The sequence below is a fragment of the Acipenser ruthenus genome, chromosome 4 (genome assembly GCF_902713425.1).
Source record: "Acipenser ruthenus chromosome 4, fAciRut3.2 maternal haplotype, whole genome shotgun sequence".
Classification (NCBI taxonomy): domain Eukaryota; kingdom Metazoa; phylum Chordata; class Actinopteri; order Acipenseriformes; family Acipenseridae; genus Acipenser; species Acipenser ruthenus.
This window is the reverse complement of record NC_081192.1, coordinates 76926368-76949452: the sequence shown is the minus strand read 5'-3', so window position 1 is coordinate 76949452 and position 23085 is coordinate 76926368. Positions and strand designations below refer to the sequence as shown.

General features: G+C 35.6%; 2 protein-coding genes across 28 annotated transcripts in view; one reads left to right on the top strand and one right to left on the bottom strand.

The window, feature by feature from the left end:
- The window catches only part of LOC117400365 (leucine-rich repeat flightless-interacting protein 2-like), a 76846-nt gene extending 58639 nt beyond the window's left edge, over positions 1–18207 (bottom strand). For 3 of the 20 annotated variants that reach the window (XM_059022826.1, XM_059022825.1, XM_059022836.1), the window contains exons 1-2: positions 17273–18205; positions 13041–13206 (exon numbers count right to left, since the gene is read on the bottom strand). In XM_059022826.1, the coding sequence (XP_058878809.1) occupies positions 13041–13130 (90 nt within the window). In that variant the 5' untranslated portion in view covers positions 13131–13206; positions 17273–18205. Of the gene's footprint in view, positions 1–13040; positions 13207–17272 lie in introns of all 20 variants that reach the window. The other 17 variants (XM_059022827.1, XM_059022824.1, XM_059022830.1 and 14 more) reach the window with 14 other exon arrangements.
- Positions 18208–18962: 755 nt separating this feature from the next.
- LOC117400464 (golgin subfamily A member 4-like) overlaps positions 18963–23085 on the top strand; it is a 97350-nt gene continuing 93227 nt past the window's right edge. For 5 of the 8 annotated variants that reach the window (XM_059022821.1, XM_059022816.1, XM_059022819.1 and 2 more), the window contains exons 1-3: positions 18964–19249; positions 21428–21445; positions 21870–21971. In XM_059022821.1, the coding sequence (XP_058878804.1) occupies positions 19172–19249; positions 21428–21445; positions 21870–21971 (198 nt within the window). In that variant the 5' untranslated portion in view covers positions 18964–19171. Of the gene's footprint in view, positions 19250–21427; positions 21446–21869; positions 21972–23085 lie in introns of all 8 variants that reach the window. The other 3 variants (XM_059022822.1, XM_059022818.1, XM_059022820.1) reach the window with 2 other exon arrangements.

The window sequence follows — 23085 nt, the reverse complement described above, 5'->3', positions numbered from 1 at the left end:
ACGTGTCTTACTGATGCAAACAAAAAAGCAGCGACAACCAGCTAAAAACAAACAAAAAAAAGATCAGGTTTTAGAACCTGCTGGAGCACACATAACCACTGCAAAATGGAGAGCAATATTACCATTGTAACAAGCTGTTACGCATCTCCCATCACGACTGTAAATACAAAAATAGAGCTGTCAGTAACCTGAATATGGAGATGATCATGACTATATGCACAGATAGACAGATGCTTCCATATAACCAACATTTTGATATTAGAATATCCAAACAAAGTTTAATATCTGTAACAACAAAGTGACTTTTCAGATGTATAAGTGTCAATCTGACAAACTGTATGGTTGGAAAGACGTTAGGGATGTGCTTTTGGTACATTGCTATGAAATTTGAAATGCAATGCAAGTGTCAGCGTTTAAACCATATCTACACACACACACACACACACTTTATATTACATTATGATATATACTAACAGCCCTGGTTAGTATTTTCTAAGCAAAGAAACCCTAAATAAGCAAATAATGTTTTAACATCACAAAGACTTAACTACTAAGTAAAAAGGAAAATGCAGACACCAAAGTATATATTGAAATTAAGGCTGTCACTCGATTCAAATTTTTGATTGTTAATTTATAGGCATTAGTTGATAAACCGGTAGATTAATCTGTACACATTATTAATAAAGGTAGCAACATTATAGCGGCTGTCCTGCATAGTAATACTAAAAAATCTATATAATCTAAAAAAAAATAAATAAAACAAGTCCTATGGGAATTTGGTATTTTTAAAAGCATTTGTATTATTATTTTTATCTTCGTAAATGTCTCTCTTTGTATTTGTACTGCACTATTGAGGCGTACCTGTTACATTATAATATATTCGAAGAACAAAACAAAACCAATAATATTAAATACTACTACTACTACTACTACATTTTAAAAATACAGCTTACACATGTTACAGAATCTATCAAATGCACAGATTCTACTACATTGTTCATGGATTGATGCCACAAACCGGAAATCTATTATTTAAAATTATTATTATTATTATTTTTAAATATCCCCTTCTTTTTTAAACAAATGATTTGCATAAAAGTGTACTGATGCATTAAAGCCTATATATACAATTTATTTACACTTATGTGTCCTCTGAACTAATATGAAAAAAAACAAACAAACCAAAAAAAAATTCCTTTTAAAATCGTTTCCTAAAATTTCGGAATGTTTTCATTTCAAATGGTGGAGCATTGAACTTGTGTTTTTGTGGTACAGAAATTTTGTTTGACATAATTATGTACATACCATGGTTGTCTTGTCTGGTTCCTCAAAATACATTTAAACGTGGCTTCTCCTCATTCCTATGTTTAGAGATTTTTATAAAAAAAAATATAACAAAACATCAGAAAAAATGCTTGGCATTGACTTTCTAGTCACGTGGACTGGATACCATACAACGCCTACTACAGTGCCAGATCGACCGAGAACAAAACCTGCCCCAGTGTCAATCTTTCTGTTGCACCAATTACAAAAACTACTTGGAGGAAACTGCCAAACCCCTTCCTTTATAGAATATCTGCCCTTACTCCAGCACCACAGCAGTCAGCTATGCGACGGACCGCTGTAGATAATAAATTACTAAAATGAATACATAAAAAATATGAGTTTGGTGGCATTTGTCACGTAGAGATTTTTTTTTTTTTTAATAAATTTCCCCCATACCTGTGCCTCAAAGTTGACAAGAAGTGGTTTTAGATTTCTTAGATATAAATTGTAATTAAATGTAAAATATACTAACGTCTGTTCAGATAAGAACATAAATTACTGACATTAAGAAATGCAATTTGTGAAAGAAATAACACAGTGTGATGAGGCATATGGAATGAATCATAATCTTTCTTTCCCATAGTTTCTCCAATGAATTATCAACCTCAAAACTAAACAGCTTCAGGCACAGTTCTGTTGTAACTGATGTTTATCTGTGGTATTGTCAACATATGCTCTAGATTATGCATATAATGTTAAAAACAGGACAGTAATGACCTTGATTTCCATGGATACCAGATTGTCTATCTAATATTCTACTTGTGTTCGCTGTAATGGAAAATGAACATTTAAGAAAATAAATCAAACCCTTAAAAAAAATAATTTTGGGATTGGATTTTGGAATTATAATTCATGCCAGAAGACATTGACCACTTGGGGCTGTATGTTTTTATAAATGTCTGAATGACATGGAATATATGTATAGATACCACAATAAACAATAGTAAGATGTACTGTGGAAAGTCTATCCAGATATTTCACAAAGCCAGAAAGTATAGATAAGAGAGAAAGTGGCATGAAAAAAGTAAAATCCACACAGATAATCATTAAGTAAACATTACCTTTTCTAATTTTATAACATTAAATATGTGTTTAAATAAATATATAGATATTACATGTTTAAGTATTGTACACACACACACACACACACACACACACACAACAACAACAAAAAACACATGCAGATGCTTTGTCGCTTTCACACAACCATTTTCTCTCTAGTGTTTTTTTCTCATTTTCCACCAACTTTGGTCAGGATCTTGTCTTATATTTGCTGCTAAAGGTTCAAATAAAATGAGTTCTTAAGACCACCGTACACGGGGCGATTTTGTCGCCTGCGATATGTCGGTCTGACAAAATTGCCCCGTCTATGATGATGAATCGTTTTTCGCCCCTCTATTCTGGGCGACAAGTCGCTCAGAATCAACCAATAAGCGCTGCTGTTGATGTCACGTGGTAAAAGTCATTCAAACAACTTGGAGAAATGGTGTCTGTAGTTACGTGGCAATGGGACTGCATTGAGAAACTGATTGATCTCTATGAGAAATATCCATGTTATTATATAATAAGAAAAAGAAAGAGTATCATGATAAAAATGAAAGGAGCAAGGCGATTGAAGAGATTGCCGCCGAGATTAACATGTCAGGTGCGGTTTTGATATTTAGATGTGAAAAGCCCAGGCCGGACAGACATACCGGTCAATCTCTATTAGAAAATACATTTTGAAATCATATTTAAAAAAAGTCATTGTCCGTCCCTCGCTAAACCAGACATGTCAGGAGACAGATAGGTTGTCCAAAAAACAAATAGGGTGTACAGTTTAAAAAACACACACACATAAGTGCTACATTTATTTGAAATACATAAGATTGTTGAACTGAAAAATAACATTGTGTTTTCTCACAGTTGGCCTTAGTACATAAACTCAAATAAATATCTACAGTTACAGCGCATGTTCTTTATACTTTAGGGTATAGGCTACCGGTAACAAAAATGCATTGTGACGCTTTGGTCACATTACTGTACGCTGCAAAAAAAAAAAATGATGATTTAAAATTGAAACCAAATGGTTTTAACACACTTTTTTCTTTCTTTTTACCTTAGTCCTGCTTTGTACACAATTAAATATAACAGATAATGGTGCATTTACATGCTATGATACTGCAGCGTTGTGTGAAAATAAAGCAGACTCACACAAGCAGGGTCTTCGTTTTCTGAAATTGACGGTTTATTAATTTTTTACAATAAACAGAACCGCTGTCAGCCGCGGTCCACACCAAAATAATAAACCCCTTGAATTAGTATTTCTCTTAAATTTGGAAATATCAGATATAGCTATAGTAGATACCCATTTAATGTGGTACCATACAGTAGCTTTTTATTTGTTTAGAAGCATATCTTGTTAGTATTGGTTTTGGATCTGTATGGTATTTAGGGAACATTACAGAAGAATTGCACCACAATACAAAACATGGTCGAACTGAATGGTTTAGCTGATCCAACAAAGGTATTGGAATATTTTTCAGTCAAAACAGTCTTTACTTTCTAAAGAAAAAAAATATATATATTCTGATTCGCTCTGGGAAAGCTGGCAACTGAAAGTAGGGATATCATTATAAATACATTTTTTATGACCACTTCCTGTGAACAACCTTTTCTGTTCTGCAGCAAGCAGAACACAAATAACAGAAACACTTTGCAGTGCATGAAATCCATCTGGCTTGTCAAAGGTTGACAAAATTTGAAATTCTACGATTGCTATTTATACAATATGAAGCATGTACATGAAGCCAAAACAAATCATTGTTTTGGAGGATCAAATAGTATTGCCCTGAGGGGATAATTTGTCATTGAGCCTGGTATTTGCCATACATGTTATGGAAACAGAAACATCATAGGAATGCTATGTTATACTGTACAGTAGACTGCAACCATGACCACTTCCAGCTTGAATTCATTTTTAACAAAACCATACATCCACCGTTTTTGTTCATAATGGAAGAATGTGCTTTAAACGGAAACAAACTTTAAACCTTAAGAAAACACTGGTTCTAATACAATCCTCATTTGTGTTCAAATATTTAATCTCACTCAGAGAATTGGTACAACAGTCTCTAATCCTGATCATAACTGTCACTCAGGATTAGTCACTGTGGTTACAGTTATGTGAATAAAAATTTGTATTGTAATGTGGTTTAAAGAAGAGTTTGATTTAAAAAAAAAAAACACACACACACCACCAAGGTTGGCGATTTTTTTTATTTAAAAAATAATTAAAATGTGATTAATTTTATTTAAATCATTTTTTAAATTTAAAAATCGCTTATTTTAATTAGAGGTTTTTTTTTAGTTTATTTTTTATTTTTTATAGTACCATAGTTGTATCTCTACAGTACCTCCAAACTGTAAGTTTTGTTTAAAATGCTTTTTTGGGTTTTCATTCGTTCAGTTTATTTTACTTGAGTAAACCGGGTTTTTCACCCGACGTCAAGCAAATTATTGGGAAAGGTGGGGGTTGACGTGTCAATTAGCTATGCGTAAAGTACTCGTGCTGTTTTTGAAGATTATTAGTGAAATTTTGTGAAAATGTGGTTTCCATGCGCAGAGAACTGGTACACGAGTGAATCTAAGCTGCTGTAATAAAGCAAAATACCTCGTGCCTGGTTGGTTAATAATGTGTTTTACTGCTCTTGCCCAAATTGCTTTTCAAATGTCATTAGTTGGGTGGCATGTCGTTAGTAGTGAATACTGTTTCAACTAATTTATCTTAAGACTCATTAATTAAAAATGAACTCTGAGGTATAAAATAAAACTGACCAACAGGTACTTCAGATCACCATGGCTGAAAACCAGCAGAGATGTTTTATATATATATATATATATATATATATATATATATATATATATATATATATATATATCCCTTTCATTCAGGCAATATAGCATATAGGGGTTCAGGTGATGCTGCGTATACTACCCTGGCTTAGAAACCCTACCCGTCCAGACGGCTGACAGCTGCTGAGGAAGCATTCAACACCACGCTTGGGCAAATACGGGTAGTGGGCACTTGAAAGGGAGGTGGCGGATACTGATGAAATGGACTGAAGTGCAGCATTAGCTTGTTCCCAAAATTGCCACTGCCTGCTGTATCCTGCACAAACTCTTGTCAACAACAGAATGAGGTGTTCAGAAATCAGTGGCTGCCTGTGAGACCGACGGGGAAGGTTACCAGTGTTGCCAAGTCTCACGAGAAAAAAAGCAGAACTGCCTTTCAAAACAAGCGCAACCCATGTTAGAGTATGGGTGTTTATGCAAATTGACAAATTCACGAATTGACAAACAAATTGACAAACTAATGGCTGGATAGTTTTGGCACAAATGGCACTCCATAGATACCGCCCAATAGGCTCAAAACTAAACCTAAGCTGTGAACTCTGTCACATGATGAGAGGCTTAACTTCAGGCGATCGTAGTTCCGTCTAGCAGTACCGCATACACACACTGAATACGTCTTTGGAAAGCTCGGAGTCTGTACTGTTAAACAAGCCATGAACCAGGTAAGTCAACTGTGAGAGTAATATGTGCATAACCTTCGGTGCCCTGGCACCCCAAAATGAATGGAATGACATTTCTACATACTGCCAGACATGTACAGTCTGTATAAGAAAAGAAACACAAAAGCTCCAGTTTTGTCATTTCAGGTTTGCAGTTAACGTTTCTCCTGTATTTAATAAAATAATCTGTGGGAATTACGCAGTCATTTTAATTAATGTGTCAACATAAGTTTTAAAGGTTTACAAAACTCGAAAATGTTGCCGAATTTGTCATTCAAGATTGTTTTTAAAAAATCTATTTTGTCTGCGGGTTACTTTTTTTTGCAGCCAACACAGCCCATTTTAAACAACTTGTTTCCAGCAGAACTTTGTTACATTTTTAAGATTGGAACTCCAGTCACTTTTGAAACAATGTTACAGTGTACATTTTAAAGAGTTGACTCATTAGTCAGCCTAAATGTTAAAATGTTTCAGCCTTGGGTGATGTTGTTGAATAACTATTCATGATAACACATTTTAGGCAACTTACATCAGTAGAATATAATTTAAACAGAAAATGTGTTTATTGGTGAGTTTACTATTATTATTTTTTAATAAAATGGCGGTTTCGTGACACTCCGTGAAATTCATTGGGTTTTTTTTCCGGGTCCCTACATATAACTAATGCATCAAATTTGCAGGTACAGTGACCTACAGGGAGAGTGCTTCCGGAGAATAAGGTCATGGTGAAACATAATCGCGCTATGTAGAGACATTAAAGTCAAAGTTTTTTTGCTCGAAACTAAAGATCCGGGCAGGTTTATAATTTTTTTCATGCTAGACTTTTTTTTCCCCCTTTTGCTGGCATGCTGTACCGGCAGTTTTTTTCTTACCGGTACGTATACCGCCCCACTAAGTACTGGTGAGCGATAATCAGTTAGTTTGAAAACTAGGCTTTAATCACTGATAATAGATGCATAGGTGGCAATTTCACGAGTGCTCCTGGGCTCAAGCACCAATGGGGGAAAAATAAAGCCCTGCATAGTGCAAATAAACCACCTGTTCTGTCAAATTATAATGTGGATGCTTCACAATCAGAACTGTTATTGCAGCACTTAAAAATATAAACATTCACTGGCAGCTCTGACAAACCAGAAGGCGATCCTTCACATATTGAAATCAATTTATATAAAGTCTCTCAGCTTTCTTGAAAATATCTGGGTTTCCTTTGTTTTTCTTTTGTATTTGTACAACCTAGTAGATTCAGCGTCCGTCAGTTCTGGCAGATTCTACTGTACTTGCTGAAGCAGTTCTCTCCCACTGCTAATTAAAAAAAAGAATGTCGCCACCTAGCTAACAATTTAATCCCGAGAGCTACAGTGAAACGTACGGTCTTTAAATTGGGACTTAAATTGGGACTTTAAAAGGGGCTCTAAGTGGCGCATCCGGTAAAGACACTCCATGTGGAGTGCAGGCACCAAGCAAAATAATCTGTTATACAATGGTATTAGAAATACGTGCAGCAAAGGAGAAGCCATATTTATGGGGATTTCAACTTCCCCCATATGAAATGGGAAAACCCGGTGGGTAGCAAGACAGACAAAACTGAAATGGTGGAAATGACAAATGACAGCTTCCTAACGCAATCTGTCAAGACACAGACTAGTAGGGAGGCATGCCTTGATTTAGTCTTTTCAAATAACAAAGACAGATTGCTAAAACAGAAGTCAGAAAACCATTGGCAAACTCAGACCACAACATGGTCTCATTTGAAGTGCTTTTTAAAACCCCAAAAGTAATGACTAAAGCTAAGGTTTACAATTTTAGAAATGCAAACTATGAAGGTATGAAACAGCAACTAACAGAAGTAGATAGGAGTAAAATACAGAAAACATCCACAGAAAAAAGGATGGCTGTTTTTTAAAAATGTAGTACTAGAGGCACAAAACAATTACATCCCAAAAGTAGACAAATCTAAATCTAAAAAAAAAAAATGGCCAAAATGGTTAAATAGATCAATTAAAAAAAAAATATTCAGAGAAAAAAGGCACTTTACAGAGCGTTTAAAAGGGACCAAAAACAAATTACACAGAAAGAGTACTTGGAACTGCAATCACAAGTCAAAAAGGAAGTTAGAAAGGCCAAGAGAGAGATAGAAATGAGCACTGCTAAGGGGGCTAAAACCAATTCCAAAAAGTTTTTCCAATATTATAACAGCAAGAGAACATTAATATTCAAAAAGGGGGTAAAATGTCTAAGAGACACAAATGGCAAAATCATAGACGAACAAAAAAAAAAAAATAGCAAATATATTAAATTATTACTTTTCACAGATTTTTACAAAGGAGGACATGGACAACATGCCCAACATGTTGACCTGTTCCTATCCAGTTTTAAATAACTTTAGCATAACAGAGGCACAAGTGTTAAAGGGACTAGGAGCTCTTAAAATAAACAAATACCCTGGGCCAGATGAGATCCTCCCGATAGTACTCAAAGAAATGAGTGAAGTTATTTACAAACCGCTAACCAAGATTATTATTATTATTATTATTATTATTATTATTATTATTATTATTTATTTCCGACACCCTTATCCAGGGCGACTTACAATTGTTACAAGATATCACATTATTTTTACATTCAATTAGCCATTTATACAGTTGGGTTTTTACTGGAGCAGAGGACATGTGTAAATACTGGAGCATGTCAGTAGGTTTACAGAAGAGGTCAGTCTCAATTGAACCTTCTTCAAGTTTTACTATGGTATATAAAAATTATATTTCTTTTCTTGTCCATTGAAGGTCCGCCTTAATATTACTGTGTATTTCATTTGCCATTTTATTAAACTGGAAAAGAGATTCTTCTCCATTTGTCCAAACCCCAAAAATATAAACTACAAACCAAATGTATTCTAAAGGTTCTCTTTCCGATTTTCTAAGTAATTGTTCTTCCCATTTCCCCATGTATGTACTGGCAAAATGCATTCCTAATTTAGATCCAATTGCTGTACCATCGTTTTGTTTGTAATTCTTATCAACAAATGTAAAATAACTGTTTTCTAAAACTACAGTGATCTGTTGTAATACTTTTTGACAAGCTTCTAAAGTTTCTTTACAAGGGACACTTGGGTAGATGGATTTTACATCCATGCAAAATAAAAAGATATTCTCTGGAAGATTGTGCTTTAGTGATTCAAATCTTTTTAAAAATGGTGTTGTATCCTTAGCATAGCTTGGTAATTTCTCAACGTGTGACCTAAGTTGTTTTTCTGCTATTATGTGTGTTAGATTATCAATTGTGCTGACTATCATTCATATAGGGTGATTTTCTTTGTGCATTTTAGGATTTCCTCTTTAGGCCTTTTCTTGCATTATGTGGCTGCATATTTGTTTTTTAATTCTTTTGATTGTATAATTCCTTTATTGTATAGTCTCTGCAAATTCCTTAACCTCTTTTACCGATTTATTGATCTTATTGCTTTTAACTTCTTCATATGTTTCCGTATTATTTAATTCACAATCTATAGATTTCATATAGTAATCTGTGTTCATTATCACTATTCCCAAACCTTTATTTGCTGGTTTTATACTTATATCATCATCTTTTAACTCAGTCATAGCTTGTTCTTCAATATTGGTTAAATTAAGTTTACATTTTTTCTTTAGTCCTGCTATTATTTCTTGTTTAACTACTTCAATATACATATCTAACCATTTACCTCTTCCATCCGGAGTCCAAATGCTTGTACTATTAACCTTAATCCCATGCTCATAATTACCCTTTGAATCAGATATTTTCATTGCAAAAATATTCCGCTAATCTCATGCGTCTCTCCCACGCCTTTAATTCAGTGGCCAATTTATCTATATATATATATATATATATATATATATATATATATATATATATATATACACACACATATATATACATATATATACATATATATATATATATATATATATATATATATATATATATACACATACATATATATATATATATATATATATATTATATATATATATATATATATATATATATATATATATAACACAATTTCACATTTTGTTTTTTTAATTCTTATTATTTATCAAGCATCAACAGTACCCTTCTGCCCATAAACTACTGCATATGCATTTAGTCAGGATAATAAAAAGTACCCATTGAAGATGAAAGGAATTTTTTGTTTGTGTCACAATCTGGAAATACTGGTCAGGCCTGTCTGCTTAGAGACAACAAGCATGGGTGGGGATTCCACTCTCTGATAGCTTAGATAGGCTGGAATATATACATATATAATTTTTTTTTTAAAACGTGTTAAAGAAATCAGGTATAGACTGATTTATATATATTAAAAAAATAATAATAATCCAGTGAACACTGTAATAGTCCAACAGTGATTGACTGCTAAGAAAGGCATGCCTTTTCCTTAACTGGTTCTTTTCCTTTATCTGCAACCAGTTAGTGTCATCTGCTATGTTTTAAATTACGACATTTCTTGGGGATATTAATAATACTTAGTATATCAAACACAGATGTAAATGCACACACTTCATTTGTTAAAATGCTACAGTAAGTCCCAACCAACATGCATTAAAAAAAAAACCCCTCTATTCTACTTGGTAGAACATTCAACCCCCTTTTAATATTTCTGTTTATATCAGGCTATGTTGTAACAAGATATGTCTTTAAAAATACTTTACAATAAGGGTTAGAAGTTTTTGACTTTTGGCACAAAAAGGTGACATTTCTTAGGTTTGTGGTCGAGAAGGCCTAAACAGCATTTCAATCTAATGTGTGGTTGCAAATTATTATGGTGATAGATTTAATAGCAGGTTTTTGGGCTTTGTTTTAACAACCTGTAATTTTGTGTTTCATTCCCCCACCAATTATCAGTTCACAAGTAATAGTTATAAGGATCACAAGCTTTCAAAGAAACATCCAAACCTATAAAAACCATAATTGTGCTGCAAGCTTGTGCACATAACTAAAGTTGTCTTTATAGAGTAGGCTTAAATAGCTGTTGCCTGTGAAACACTTGTTAGCCCCCAATGAGAGATTGCTGTTTAGTGGGTTGTTTTATTCACTGCCTGCATTTGGGGTGTGGGTCTTTGGTACATATTTTCTTCTGCCCAGTTTATGGGGTCGCTAAATTTACATTATTGTTTGTAACTACAAGAGAAACAAAGAATGGTGCATAAGATCACAGTATCTTGGGCTGTAGTAGTTATTTTGGCAACCAAATGCTTTGCATATAAAAGGGTCATTCCATACCAACTCAACCAGAGCCGTTGCCCGACTGTCTCAAAATTCGCCTGGGGGTTTTCAGGCCCACAGAGTTCAGAAATGCTCATTTTATTTTACTTTTTCAATTTCCCCTTCGAGCTGTGACCTGGCAAAGGTCAAACTAAAGTGAACATGTGACCCTCACCAGAAAAATCACCCTGGGTTCAACTAAAGCCCTGTTCACACTTGTATTGGTACGATACTAGTAGAGTTTGTTTCAGTATAGAATATACCGGTACGAAACCACTTTCTGTCCTAACTCATTTTTCAATACCGGTACAGTACTGATACAGGTGCGATATACCTGTCCACATTCATGTATGTTTAAATCTAACATTGATGTTGATGAGATCTACAAGAATCAAAGAAAACATTTTGGTATCTGCGGATTTTGGATTTCTGGCATTTGTCATGCATTCGAGCATTGCTTACGGCCACTTTGGTGAGGCTCAAGTACCACATAGTCCTAACCGAACTGGCGTTATTCTTCAATTTTGCATTGTCTGTGGTTAGATCTAGAGTAAAAAGTGACAGGGTGTGCTTCCAGGGGCACTAGCTTGGAGATGAGGGCTTACAACCACACCTTTTGAACTTAGATTTCTTTGTTACAGCGACACAAATCCTATTTCTTCAGTATGTGCCAGTTGCCACTATAGCCTGGATGTCATGCTAAAAAGGGCAGGCCAATACATATCATTTCTAAGGATAATAGCATAACTGATGTTGGCTGAGACTTTTCCAACAACTCTGTTTTATGCTGAGTGACCTCAGCCATAAGGACTCTCAGCTCCTTCTCAGAAAAATCTTTTCAGTGCCCTTCCTCTGACATTTTTTTTGGTTTGTATTTTCGTGCTACACAAATGTCATACAGCAACTACTGCTCTCTGTACTCCTAACTCTGCAAGTGCGGCCGCTAAATAGAACGATGCACTCATTGAGACCCTCTTTATCATAATTGATCATGATTTGTGCTTGTTGAGTAATTTGCATTGCTCTTAAGCTTACATAGGGTGCAGTGCAAAAAAATTGCCTGGCTGCATTGCAATTTGAATTTTGCATCCGCAGTTATTGCACTTATTAGGGGCAGCAGTGTGGAGTAGTGGTTAGGGCTCTAGACTCTTGACCGGAGGGTTGTGGGTTCAATCCCCAGTGGGGGACACTGCTGTTGTACCCTTGAGCAAGGTACTTTACCTAGATTGCTCCAGTAAAAACCCAACTGTATAAATGGGTAATTGTATGTAAAAATAATGTGATATCTGTATAATGTGATATCTTGTAACAATTGTAAGTCGCCCTGGATAAGGGGGTCTGCTAAGAAATAAATAATAATAATAATAATACTTGCATCATCCCTTGGATGTGGTAATCAGATAAAAGCAAAAGTTCACAACCACAATGAAAGTGATGACCACAATACTTTTCTGAGTTTTTTCTCTCTTAAATTGAAAACTAACAAACTTAAAAAGCTATTGTGAGCTGTAAAAATATAAATTACTATCAGTTTCCCTACAAATGTTCTGTATACCGGTATACTATTTATTACTAAGAGAAACATGCAGCAGGGTTATCAATTCCACTGTAGGGTTCTTTATTACTTCTAGTAAAATAATAAAGCAAGATAAGGATTCAAAGTTTGTTATGTCTGATTTGTTAAATATACACACACCTTCGCTTTTCTGAGTATCACTGGCACCTTTGGGTACTGTACCTGAGCCTCCTCTGCCAGAACAATTGTGCTGAATTGCGTTTTGGTTTTGTGTTGTGTGAACTGGGGTGTATGCAGAGACCCTCAAACTCATTTCATGGTGGGCTTTATTCATAGATACTGTCTAGAGACAAACATTTATGAAAATGTACATTAGGAGAACAGGAAACATGTTTTCTACTCACCTCCCGGGCAATGCTACCCAAGGCCTCATCCTCTGCGGAGAATCTGTCTTTAATAGGAGCACGCTTCCTTCCAGATCCAGGTGTCCCCATTTCCTTTGCTCACTTTTGATTCAACTTCTTGCAGTCCAGCAACAAGCAGAAAAGCTTTGCCCAGAAAACGTCACAGCTGTAAATGGGAAAAATGTAAAATTACCCAAATCCACTGGCATTAAACAGTTAAGCACTTTTTCCCTTTGGAAATTGCTTACTAAAACAACGCTTAAGTGAAACCTTGGATAACGTAAACAATCAGCAAACTACAACACAAGCACAGAAATGCGGGATTAGATCAAGTTTTTATTGAGAGCGCATTTTTTTAAATATTTACAGCGACCAAATTTTAAGGTTAACAAACTTACTTTCTGTCAGCAAGCAAAATGTGCTTCTTTTATTGCCAACATTATTGTTAAGTATATCTATACCACATAATCAATAACAGTGAGGCAGCTTTTGAACCAAGGAAAGTAATCTACAAAAGTGAGTGAATACTATATAACAATGAAATCAATCAATTCAATACTATATGTAAAAGATTTTACATCTGTTTAAAAACTGTAATGGAATGCCAAATTACATTGGCTATTTAGCAAACCATGTTTGATCAATTAGGCCGTATTCACAAAGCACGTGTATCACAAGCAAAGTTAAAACCATTTAAAGCTAATCTTAAAAGCTTCAAATAAATTACTCACGAGTAGAGCCCTGTAAAATCATTTTTATTTTTTTATTTTACAAATTGTTTTATTTTTCACAAATTTTGTTTTATTATAGATACACATTAATAAAACAACTCAAATAGATATAGTATACATCATGTTTTAGCTACATACATATTTTTTATTAAATATCGTCTGCTTTTGTTTTTGTTTTGTTTTTTTACATTTTGACAAACAGACCTCGCACAGAAAAATAATTTAGATGCCATACTTTCTCATGAGCGGCAGTGACGGTAACATGCAGTCCCCCACTCTTTAATTAACTGCCTATTTACAGTAAAAACTGCCCATGCCCTCTATAAAAATACAATAAAATCAAATACACAATATAGATTTACACTGCCCTACTATTGTGGGGCTGTCATAATAATTGCAAATACAGCAACCTAGCCGTTACAAAAAACGATTTGTATATCAATCCCAATGCACTGAAGCAGTATACAAAACAAGCTTGGGGTTTCTCAGTATTTAAACATTAAGCAAAGCAGAATCATTCATTCAAATCCATTCAAAACCAAAACAGCATTTGCTCCAGTGCAAAGTTTGCACCACTTGACTTAAAACAAAGAATTAGCATACTAATACAAAATACAAGCAAACAGATATATTTTCCCAAAAAGGAATAAACAGCTAATGCTTTATGACGGTATCTTTCGACTCCCATTCCAGCCAACAATTGCAAAATCTGCACATCATTATTTTGTCAACGTCAGCTGCATACATCCCAAATTATTTGCAGAGTTGTTTAATTGTTATGTGCGGTTTAGGCATTTTAGAAACAAATGTCTCTTCTCTTCCATCACAATTCCCAAACGACTCGTTTCAAATTATACATCTGCGCAAGTGTCTATGGTAACGACTGAGCCTTGACAACTACTATTGCAAGTATTTATTTAAAGTAATTTTTGTATAAAAAAAGTCATTCTGAGTTTGCTTTATAATTATTTTTCATTTTATATTTGCATTTCGTTTTATTTCGTATTTGCGAAAAACACGAGACTCTACTCATGAGATTAATTAGGAACTTCTTTGTGTACCTTATTGCTGCTACTTCTGTATTACAAGACGCGTTTTTCAATTTTACACAATAGTTAGTGCTTTGTGTCTTAGAAATCCATGACTGGGGGCTCGAGTGGTGCATCTGGTAAAGGCGCTCCGCGAGGAGTGCAGTATGCGCCCTATAACCTGGAAGTCGCCGGTTCAAGTTCAGGCTATTCCACTGCCGACTGTGGACGGGAGCTCCCAGGTGGCGGCGCACAATTGGCCGAGCACCGCCCAGGGAGGGAGGGCTTAGGTTGGCCAGGGTGTCCTCGGCTCACCGTGCACCAGCGACCCCTGTAGACTGGCAGGGAGCCTGCAAGCTTGTCTGTAAACTGCCCAGAGCTGCTTTGTCCTCCGACGCTGTAGCTCTGGGTTGGCTGCATGACGGGCCTGCAGTGAAAAGAAGCGGTCGGCTAACGGCACACGCTTCAGAGGACAGCGTGTGTTCGTCTTCGCTGCTCCCGAGTCAGCACAGGGATGGTAGCGGTGGGCTGAGCCTAAATACAATTGGGCATTTAAAAAAAAATGGGGTAAAAATTAATTGCCGACTATTAAATTTTAAAAAAAGAAAGAAATCCATGATTATTTCAAACGCAATCCCATTTTTACATGCACACAAAAATAAATCTCACATGTTTTATATTGCTATATTACTGTATGTCATTGTTGTTTATACAGATGCAGAAGAAAATGACACACTAGCAATTTAATTTCTGCACAGAAAGGCAGGATTGATCTGTTAACTTATATCAAGTGTAAGTAAAGCCTGCCAGCAGAGAGATTGTGATCAGACCTTTTTCAAACTGACATCTGGATTTTTGTGTCTGGTGAGTGCTGAAGGTTGCTACTACATGCAGAGCCTATTACACAGTATTTTCTTAAGACAGAGACAGTTGCAAGGCTGGAATGGGTAACTTATCTTGTCACTTAAAATATGCATAGTTGTATACCAATTTACTGTAGGCAACAACAGAAAACACTTCTATAAGATATAACAAATACATTTTTTTTCTGAATCACAGATATCTAGTCAAAGAAGGCTTAACTTTTTTGGTGCTTGAATGAAAATAGTTTGGGTTCTCAAACAGATATTCGATTAGGTTGGAAAACATGCATGTTTTCAGCAAGTACCACGTTACTAAATAAACCTGGTACATATTCCACCAAAATACCTTTTAAGCAAAGTAGAGGGAGAAGTACTCTTATGTACAGCATAATCTGTGTTATTTATTATCTTTTTATAGTAATTTATAAATTGTGTCATAGAAACAAAGATGAACTTAATCATTTGTGTCTGAAACACTTTGTCCTACCACTGTAATTCAGAACAAAGGTTTTTTTTGCTTTATGTTTTACTTTAAACAAAATCTTGAGAATAACATAATCATAAAGTAAATAGCTAAAAACTAACAAACAACAACAAAAAAAAAAAATCTGGAAAAATGTCAGAATCCTTACATCTGTGTATTACAGCACTGTCAGCATTATTTTCCAGACAGACACACCTACTGCACATAAACTGAAGGGTGCCTGTGTTCTAATCCTAACATTCTTATGCAAGATTCGAAGTAAACATGTTTAACTCACTACAACTTCAGTAAGATGTATGTTAAAACTGTACTAGGCAGCTGTGAATTATATTATATAATGAAAGCTACTTTTAATTAATCTATTTTATATCCTCCTCTTAAAATATTCTATAACAGATCTCTTCAGGGTGTTTCGACTTAGTTGAAAGAGCATTTCTGTACTGGAAAAGATAACAACTGTCCTAGCCTAAAGTGTATTAAACATAATCGTAAACTCTAATTGCCAGGGATACTGTATGTCCCAAATGTAAAAACAATCCAGTTTTTAACGACTTTAGAAAAGCGTAGGCCTGTGGCAAACCACTACAGTTTCACATACAGACGTGTCTTCTTGCAGCAAACAGATTCAGACCATGAGCCAGTGTTAATGTAATGAGTCAACATGTTTTTAATGTGTTGATTACATTACCTACGCAAAACGGAGACTAGACATGCTCCAAGTTATTTTTGCGTTTTCAGATTTAGTACATCATACGAAACCACTATGATTTAACATAACCTTCTCTGCTTAATATTAACTAAGTTACTGACCTAACCATGCCTTGACATTTTTTGTGGAATCACACAACTTTAAACATTCTAAACCAAACCCAAGTTTACAGAAATCTAAAATCTCGCCTAATGACTCAAAATAACAAACCATTTACACTTAAAAACAGTAACCTACCTAAACAAAATGAGATATAGCTGGAATGCAATTGCTTCCTTTGACACTCCTGTAGTTTTTGGTGCAGCGGGAACCACATAACAAAAGTTAATGCATTTGTGTGTTTGTCAGTTTTTTCTTACCAGAGAAAAACATGTACCGTATTTGTTATTATTATTATTATTATTCCCAAACAATTACCTTCTTTAGAGTCCAGTGGGGTTGGTTCAGTCCGCAGCCACCCAGTGATATAAGTGACTCCAATTTGGAAATAAGGCCAGACCCTTTATGTGCAGTAACCTCAGCCCAGTGTGACAGCACAACCTGACAGCCGATTCCCCGTCCTTGTTCATATAAGAAATCCAGCAACCTTGAGCTCTTTTCCCTCAAGCTTCTCTGTTGCTTTGTGTACGGTACAGTAAATGGTTTTCTAAACGTTGTTCCAGTATTTTTCCTTCTCCGCTGTGGTTTGTGTGAATAGCTAGTTTCTGTTTCTCCCAGTATACCGCTCTGGCTCCTGCAGACTGCTTGTCTTCCTAGTTTGCCAGCTTCTCTGGGGTGACCCGGTGACGCCACAGTCCCCGGATGTGTGCGGCTTTGGGTGGAGACAACGGCAAAACTTGGCAAAAAGATCTGGTCATTCTCCTCTTAATACCATTGAGCTTTCGTTGATTTGATCATTTAATTGTCACAAACTTAAGACCAATAAAAAATAAATATGTATCTTACTTTAGCCGGAATGTTAAACTACTGACAGCAGTCTTGTTAGTGTTTCGTACTGGTAGAATATGCGCTACTGGTAAGAAACGCCAAGACGAAGTCTGCTGCCAGCATCTACTGGAACTAGTTATAGATATGTAAAAACATCCTATGTCGAAATTTGGAATTTGGAGTGTATGTGCTGTGTTAATTTTATGTTTTTTTTTCTTTTTTTCTTTTTTCTATGTGGATTTAATATCGACCAAAAAATGTACCACTTGAATTGTAAAATATGTACTCTGTCTGTCCAATGTTTTGTTACAGTCCTACACCTGCCCAAGCTTGTTTCTTTCAAGAAACAGCGACCCCTTCTGGTCAAACATATGTTTACAGAGGAACACAATGTAGTCTGACTAGAAGATACTTTTTCAGATGTTTTTTTTTTTTTTCACTGATAAACTAAACTATAAAGGACATTTTGATACAGGCGTAATGTGTTCCATACAAATAATAAAAAAGACCATTACAAGTTGTTCTAATCTTTTTATGGGACAAAGGTTCGAGGACGTATCAATAGTGTCGTCTGAACTCAAAGTGGCAGACACGGCGCTCCTAGAAGCAGGTCCTACCCAAGGTATATAGACTTAGTTGTCACAGCATACATTTCCCACTTCTCAAATGACTTTTGAACCATCCTGTTCTTACTGTACATAAAGTTGCATCTTCGGTTTTGCTTCCCGAGCATAAACATTTCTAAGAAATAAATAATAATAATAATAATAATAATAATAATAATAATAATAATAATAATAATAACTTCCTACGTACTGGTGCAAAAAGCATTCAAAAACTAGACAAACTACTACCCTTTCTGACTACCCTCACTAGGCACTGTTCAAAAAGTCACATTCAGAGGTCACGTTCAAATTGTTTTCATTCACAAAAAATCATAAGGGAAGCATTGCACTGAAACCTGATTTATGAGGTCACTTTGGCTCGTTTGCAGTTTTGTTGGAGGAATTGATCGAGAACACTGAATCAATTCTACACATTATGTGTTCGAGTCCCTTAATATACTTCCCAGCAGTACAACTATGACGTTTTTTCATTCCTAGACGTTACAATATTCTTTGCGAAAGTCATTGCAAGAACATTTGGTCAAAGAGTCACTTCGGATAAACTCCCTGTAATATGCTTCTCGCCGAGCGTGCGTCACTGACCCTCTTCCATTGCCGTATTATTGCTCGCTTTGCTCCACGTCGGCTGCACAGGCGCAGTCAGTGTTCACCTGCTGGGGTTGAAAGACAGCGAGCAGGAAGCCAGAGGCACGGATTATTAGAACATCGGTATTTATAATTATATGCATAATTTTGGTCTGAACAGCAACCGGAGCATAACAATATGTTTAAGAAACTCAAAAAGAAAATTACCGAGGAGCAGTCCCCACAGAAGAACACACAGCCTCAACAACAGGCCCAGGTACGATATAGTTTACTTTCCAAGTGTGATTGCTGGTTCTGTCGGGGATGAAAAACCGACTTGCCATCAGTAACGAAACCGCATTAAGTGCCAACATTAACTAATACGATTAAAAAAAAACAAAAAACTGTTTGTTTCACCAGCTGTTGAGATGTTCGTCGTATGTTCAGCATTTATTCAGGGGTCTCAATTGTACAGCAAGTAAATGTTATGAGACTAATGATGTGGGGAGATTGAAGGATGTTGCATTAATTACAAACCCAACAATGTAACGGTAATTTGAGATTTCGATATACAGCGAGTTTTCTTAATAAAGCTTGTGTCAGCAGTCGTCATACTAGTACAAGGTCCAGTTTAGTGGTACTTCAACCGTGTAGTTTCCTCGCAGTCTTAAAGAAGTGGATCTATTACAGAATTATACTGTTTTGTTTAATTTGTACAATTTTTGACAGTGAATATGGCGGATTCTTTTGATTTGAAAGTTGGGCACGTTTCAAAACTTGTAATATGATTAAAAGCTGTCAAAGTAAAAACGGGTATTTCATGAAGGACCTGACGTGCTTTGGCTCACTGAGTTCTCAAGTGACACGACAGATCCTATTGGTTGAGCGAAATACCTCACCGACATTCTAAACAAGCGTCGTCGGGGTTTGCTTGTTGTGTTCCACTGGTTAACATTGTGTGTTAGCTTGTGAATGACTGGCGTAACATCAAATCATGTCCATTACTGCATTGAAAATCTGTGAAGTCTGCCACTTGAGCATTTATTTTTCACAAGGGGGTGAGATGGGCGACGACGACAATTATAATTTTTTTCTAAAGATGCGCATGTATAACTAAACAAGGTTCTTGTAAACTAACCATGCATTTTAAAATGTGTTCTCTATACAACCGCATTGTGTTCTCCCTGACCTTACATACAACAATTACGTTCACAGCACACTTTTACAACTGAAGTTATTGCACAAGCCTTCGGTTTGTATATATATGTTTTTGCATCGGTAAAATAAGCATGTTGGAGTCGTAGCCTACTTTTACAGAATTTAGTTTTTTGCATGTAAACTTCGTCTGACCGGTTTATCTTAATATGACTGGTTTTTCTGAATTTAACATACAGAGTCAGCACATTCATAATGTCATCTGAGATGGGCAGTACTACTGGAGCACGAGGAGATCTGTATATAAATCAATAGTTTCTGGGTAATTCTTTATCAGTGATGGTATTGTATTTGTAAACTGAAAATACACTTGTAAGAGATCATATTTTTTTCACATTCCCAAGAATAAATGGGATTTGCACCACAATGACCATTCTGTTCAAAACCCACTTGTTAAGTTTTTTATTTTGTAGGAATTATTGTCCACATGTTGGGTTATTAAGGTTTATAAGTGCATATTCATCCTGCAACTTTTGTCTTTGAGTTAAACGTGAAATTGAAAATAGAATTCTCAAATATTCTTTTTTATTGTTTTAGTTTACAGAAATGTGCCTTACATTTTTCACTATGCTTAGTAATGCATTATATCGTTTGACAGTGTACACCAGTGTACTGTGTATTGTATGTGAAAACTACTGTTTAATATTTTAATAGATGTACAGCCCTATATTTTTGCGAGTGGGCCTAAATGTGCAGTTGAATTGGGCAAAATAAATACATTACTTTGCTCTCTCTTTATAGCTCTGTTTTAAAGGGCCTACTTGAGCCCCATACATAACTGTGTGCATTTTCAACTGAGTATGAAACTCCTTCTACACATTATAGGAGTTTGTAAAATACTATTGAAATATCTATATTCACAGCATACAGTACAGTACCAACTAAAATCAGTTTATAAAAGAGAAAGCCTTGAGAACAGTTAAGGCATCATCCAATAAAAGCAATTCGAGTGCAGGCTTCAATAAATTATAGCAAATTGCCAGACCGTGCCAAGAAGATTCTTCCCCCTGAACTACAATTACAGCACAAAAAGCAGCCTGCTGTATCATTGTGAGCTGCTAGCGATACTTCAGCTGATGAAATTCCCCTAGCACTACATTTTTCACTTGTCAGTCTCTTCTGTATAAAAGCTTTTAGGGATTCTGGCTGGTTTCATGGCCAGTACCAGAAACTGTATAAAGCAACAAATACAAAAATTCAGGACTTGTACTAACATTGTTTGTTTCAATTTTTTGGCCAGATCAGGGATACATTTTTTGTGAGTATGTTTTTGCCCTTGACAGCTAAATTGCATGCAGCGAATGCATTTATGCATGTTTAACTGTGCAGTATAAACATTGGATGAGAAGGACTTTTGTAAGATTTCACAGTACATATAACTAATTCAGTTGGTACTGTGTTCTTAAGCTTTTTGATTAATTTTGTGGATTAAGACATCCTGGGGAAAAATAGTACAGAATCGGTTCTGACCCCGGTCAGAAACACGCAACATACTGTTCGACTGGAAATCCATAAATATTGCTAGCTATTCTTAATTAAGAATGGCACTGTGACCGTTTGCAATTCTGATGACCTGTAAGCTAAGAGAAGCGTTGAGATACTGGGGTTATCTGCAGTTGAATAGGACCCTTGCCTGCTGACCTTTTTTGTTAAGTTTCCCCCACCCTCTTCTCTCCTTATAGACCCCTTCTAAGTCCACAACCCCGCCTATAGGTAACAGAAGCCGTTCCTCATCCCTGTCTAACCGGCAGGATGAAAGCACAATCACTCCAGATGACAGAGAGGTGAGTTTCTTGTATTTTTGTCCTATTTGTTTCAGAAGTTCTCAATGGGATACAGTATGTTGACATTCCAGTTTGACATACCATTCTCGGGGGGGGGGGGGGGTTACTTGATCATTGTTTTGTATAAATAACAATCTGCACTAATTATTTTTTAAGGTCTAGGACTCCAGTGTTGTGTTGCTTCCACTCTTTAGACAAAACAGTCATTCAGTTTGGTCGGTGAAAACCTAGTGTTGCTCTGGACCCTTTAGAAGTGAATGGCAATGAAAGTAAATGGCAGCAGTGGTAGAATCTACTTGTCATATAAAGGGCAACTTGCTGTGAGTTGAAACCTCAGTTATTTTCACTAATATTGCCTAGATTGATTTTGTATGATTTTTCTATTTCAGTGATGTAAACTAGAGGAAGAAAACATTAGTTAAGATAACTGGTATTTCATAGTTGCCCTTTTAAAGCACAAAAACAAAATCTGTCAACAATGTTGTTTAAATATCATTAACAGGGAGATTTGTCAGACTTTTTACAAATCTGTTTAATGTTTGTCATGAAAGGTTCTACTTTGCTCAGCAGAGAAATACAATTGGTATGGGTTATTCCGAACGAGTCGTAGCATGCGTTTCACAAGTTCTGTTAATTTATTAAGCTGTTGTCCTATTCAGAATGGGAATCCGGAGATGTTTGTATTTTTCTTTTTTATATATTGTTTTACCATATTACAGTAATACAGTACAGTGTATCAATATACTATACATTCAGTGCAAGAGCCTCAAAAACAGTACTGTATATTATGATTGAATTAGTATTCTTCAGGCGCCTTTGTATAGTACAGTATCTGCTTTTATAACGGAGATACTGTCCTGTTCCTCCAGCATTGATATGTGTCGTTGGCAATGCAACATCATTCCAGTTCTGGTAATGTTCTTTGGGATTGATGCTGGTGGACAGGAGGATAAAAAGCCACTGCTTAACCCCTACCACAGTCCACAGTTGTGGGTCCCAGTGAAAATGTTGGTGGTCCCAATAAAGTACAAAGTCTTAATGTTGTGGTAAAACAAATCCTTTTTTTCTTCATTTATTCAAGTTTTGACATGAGTCAACCAAAATGTTTTTTTTG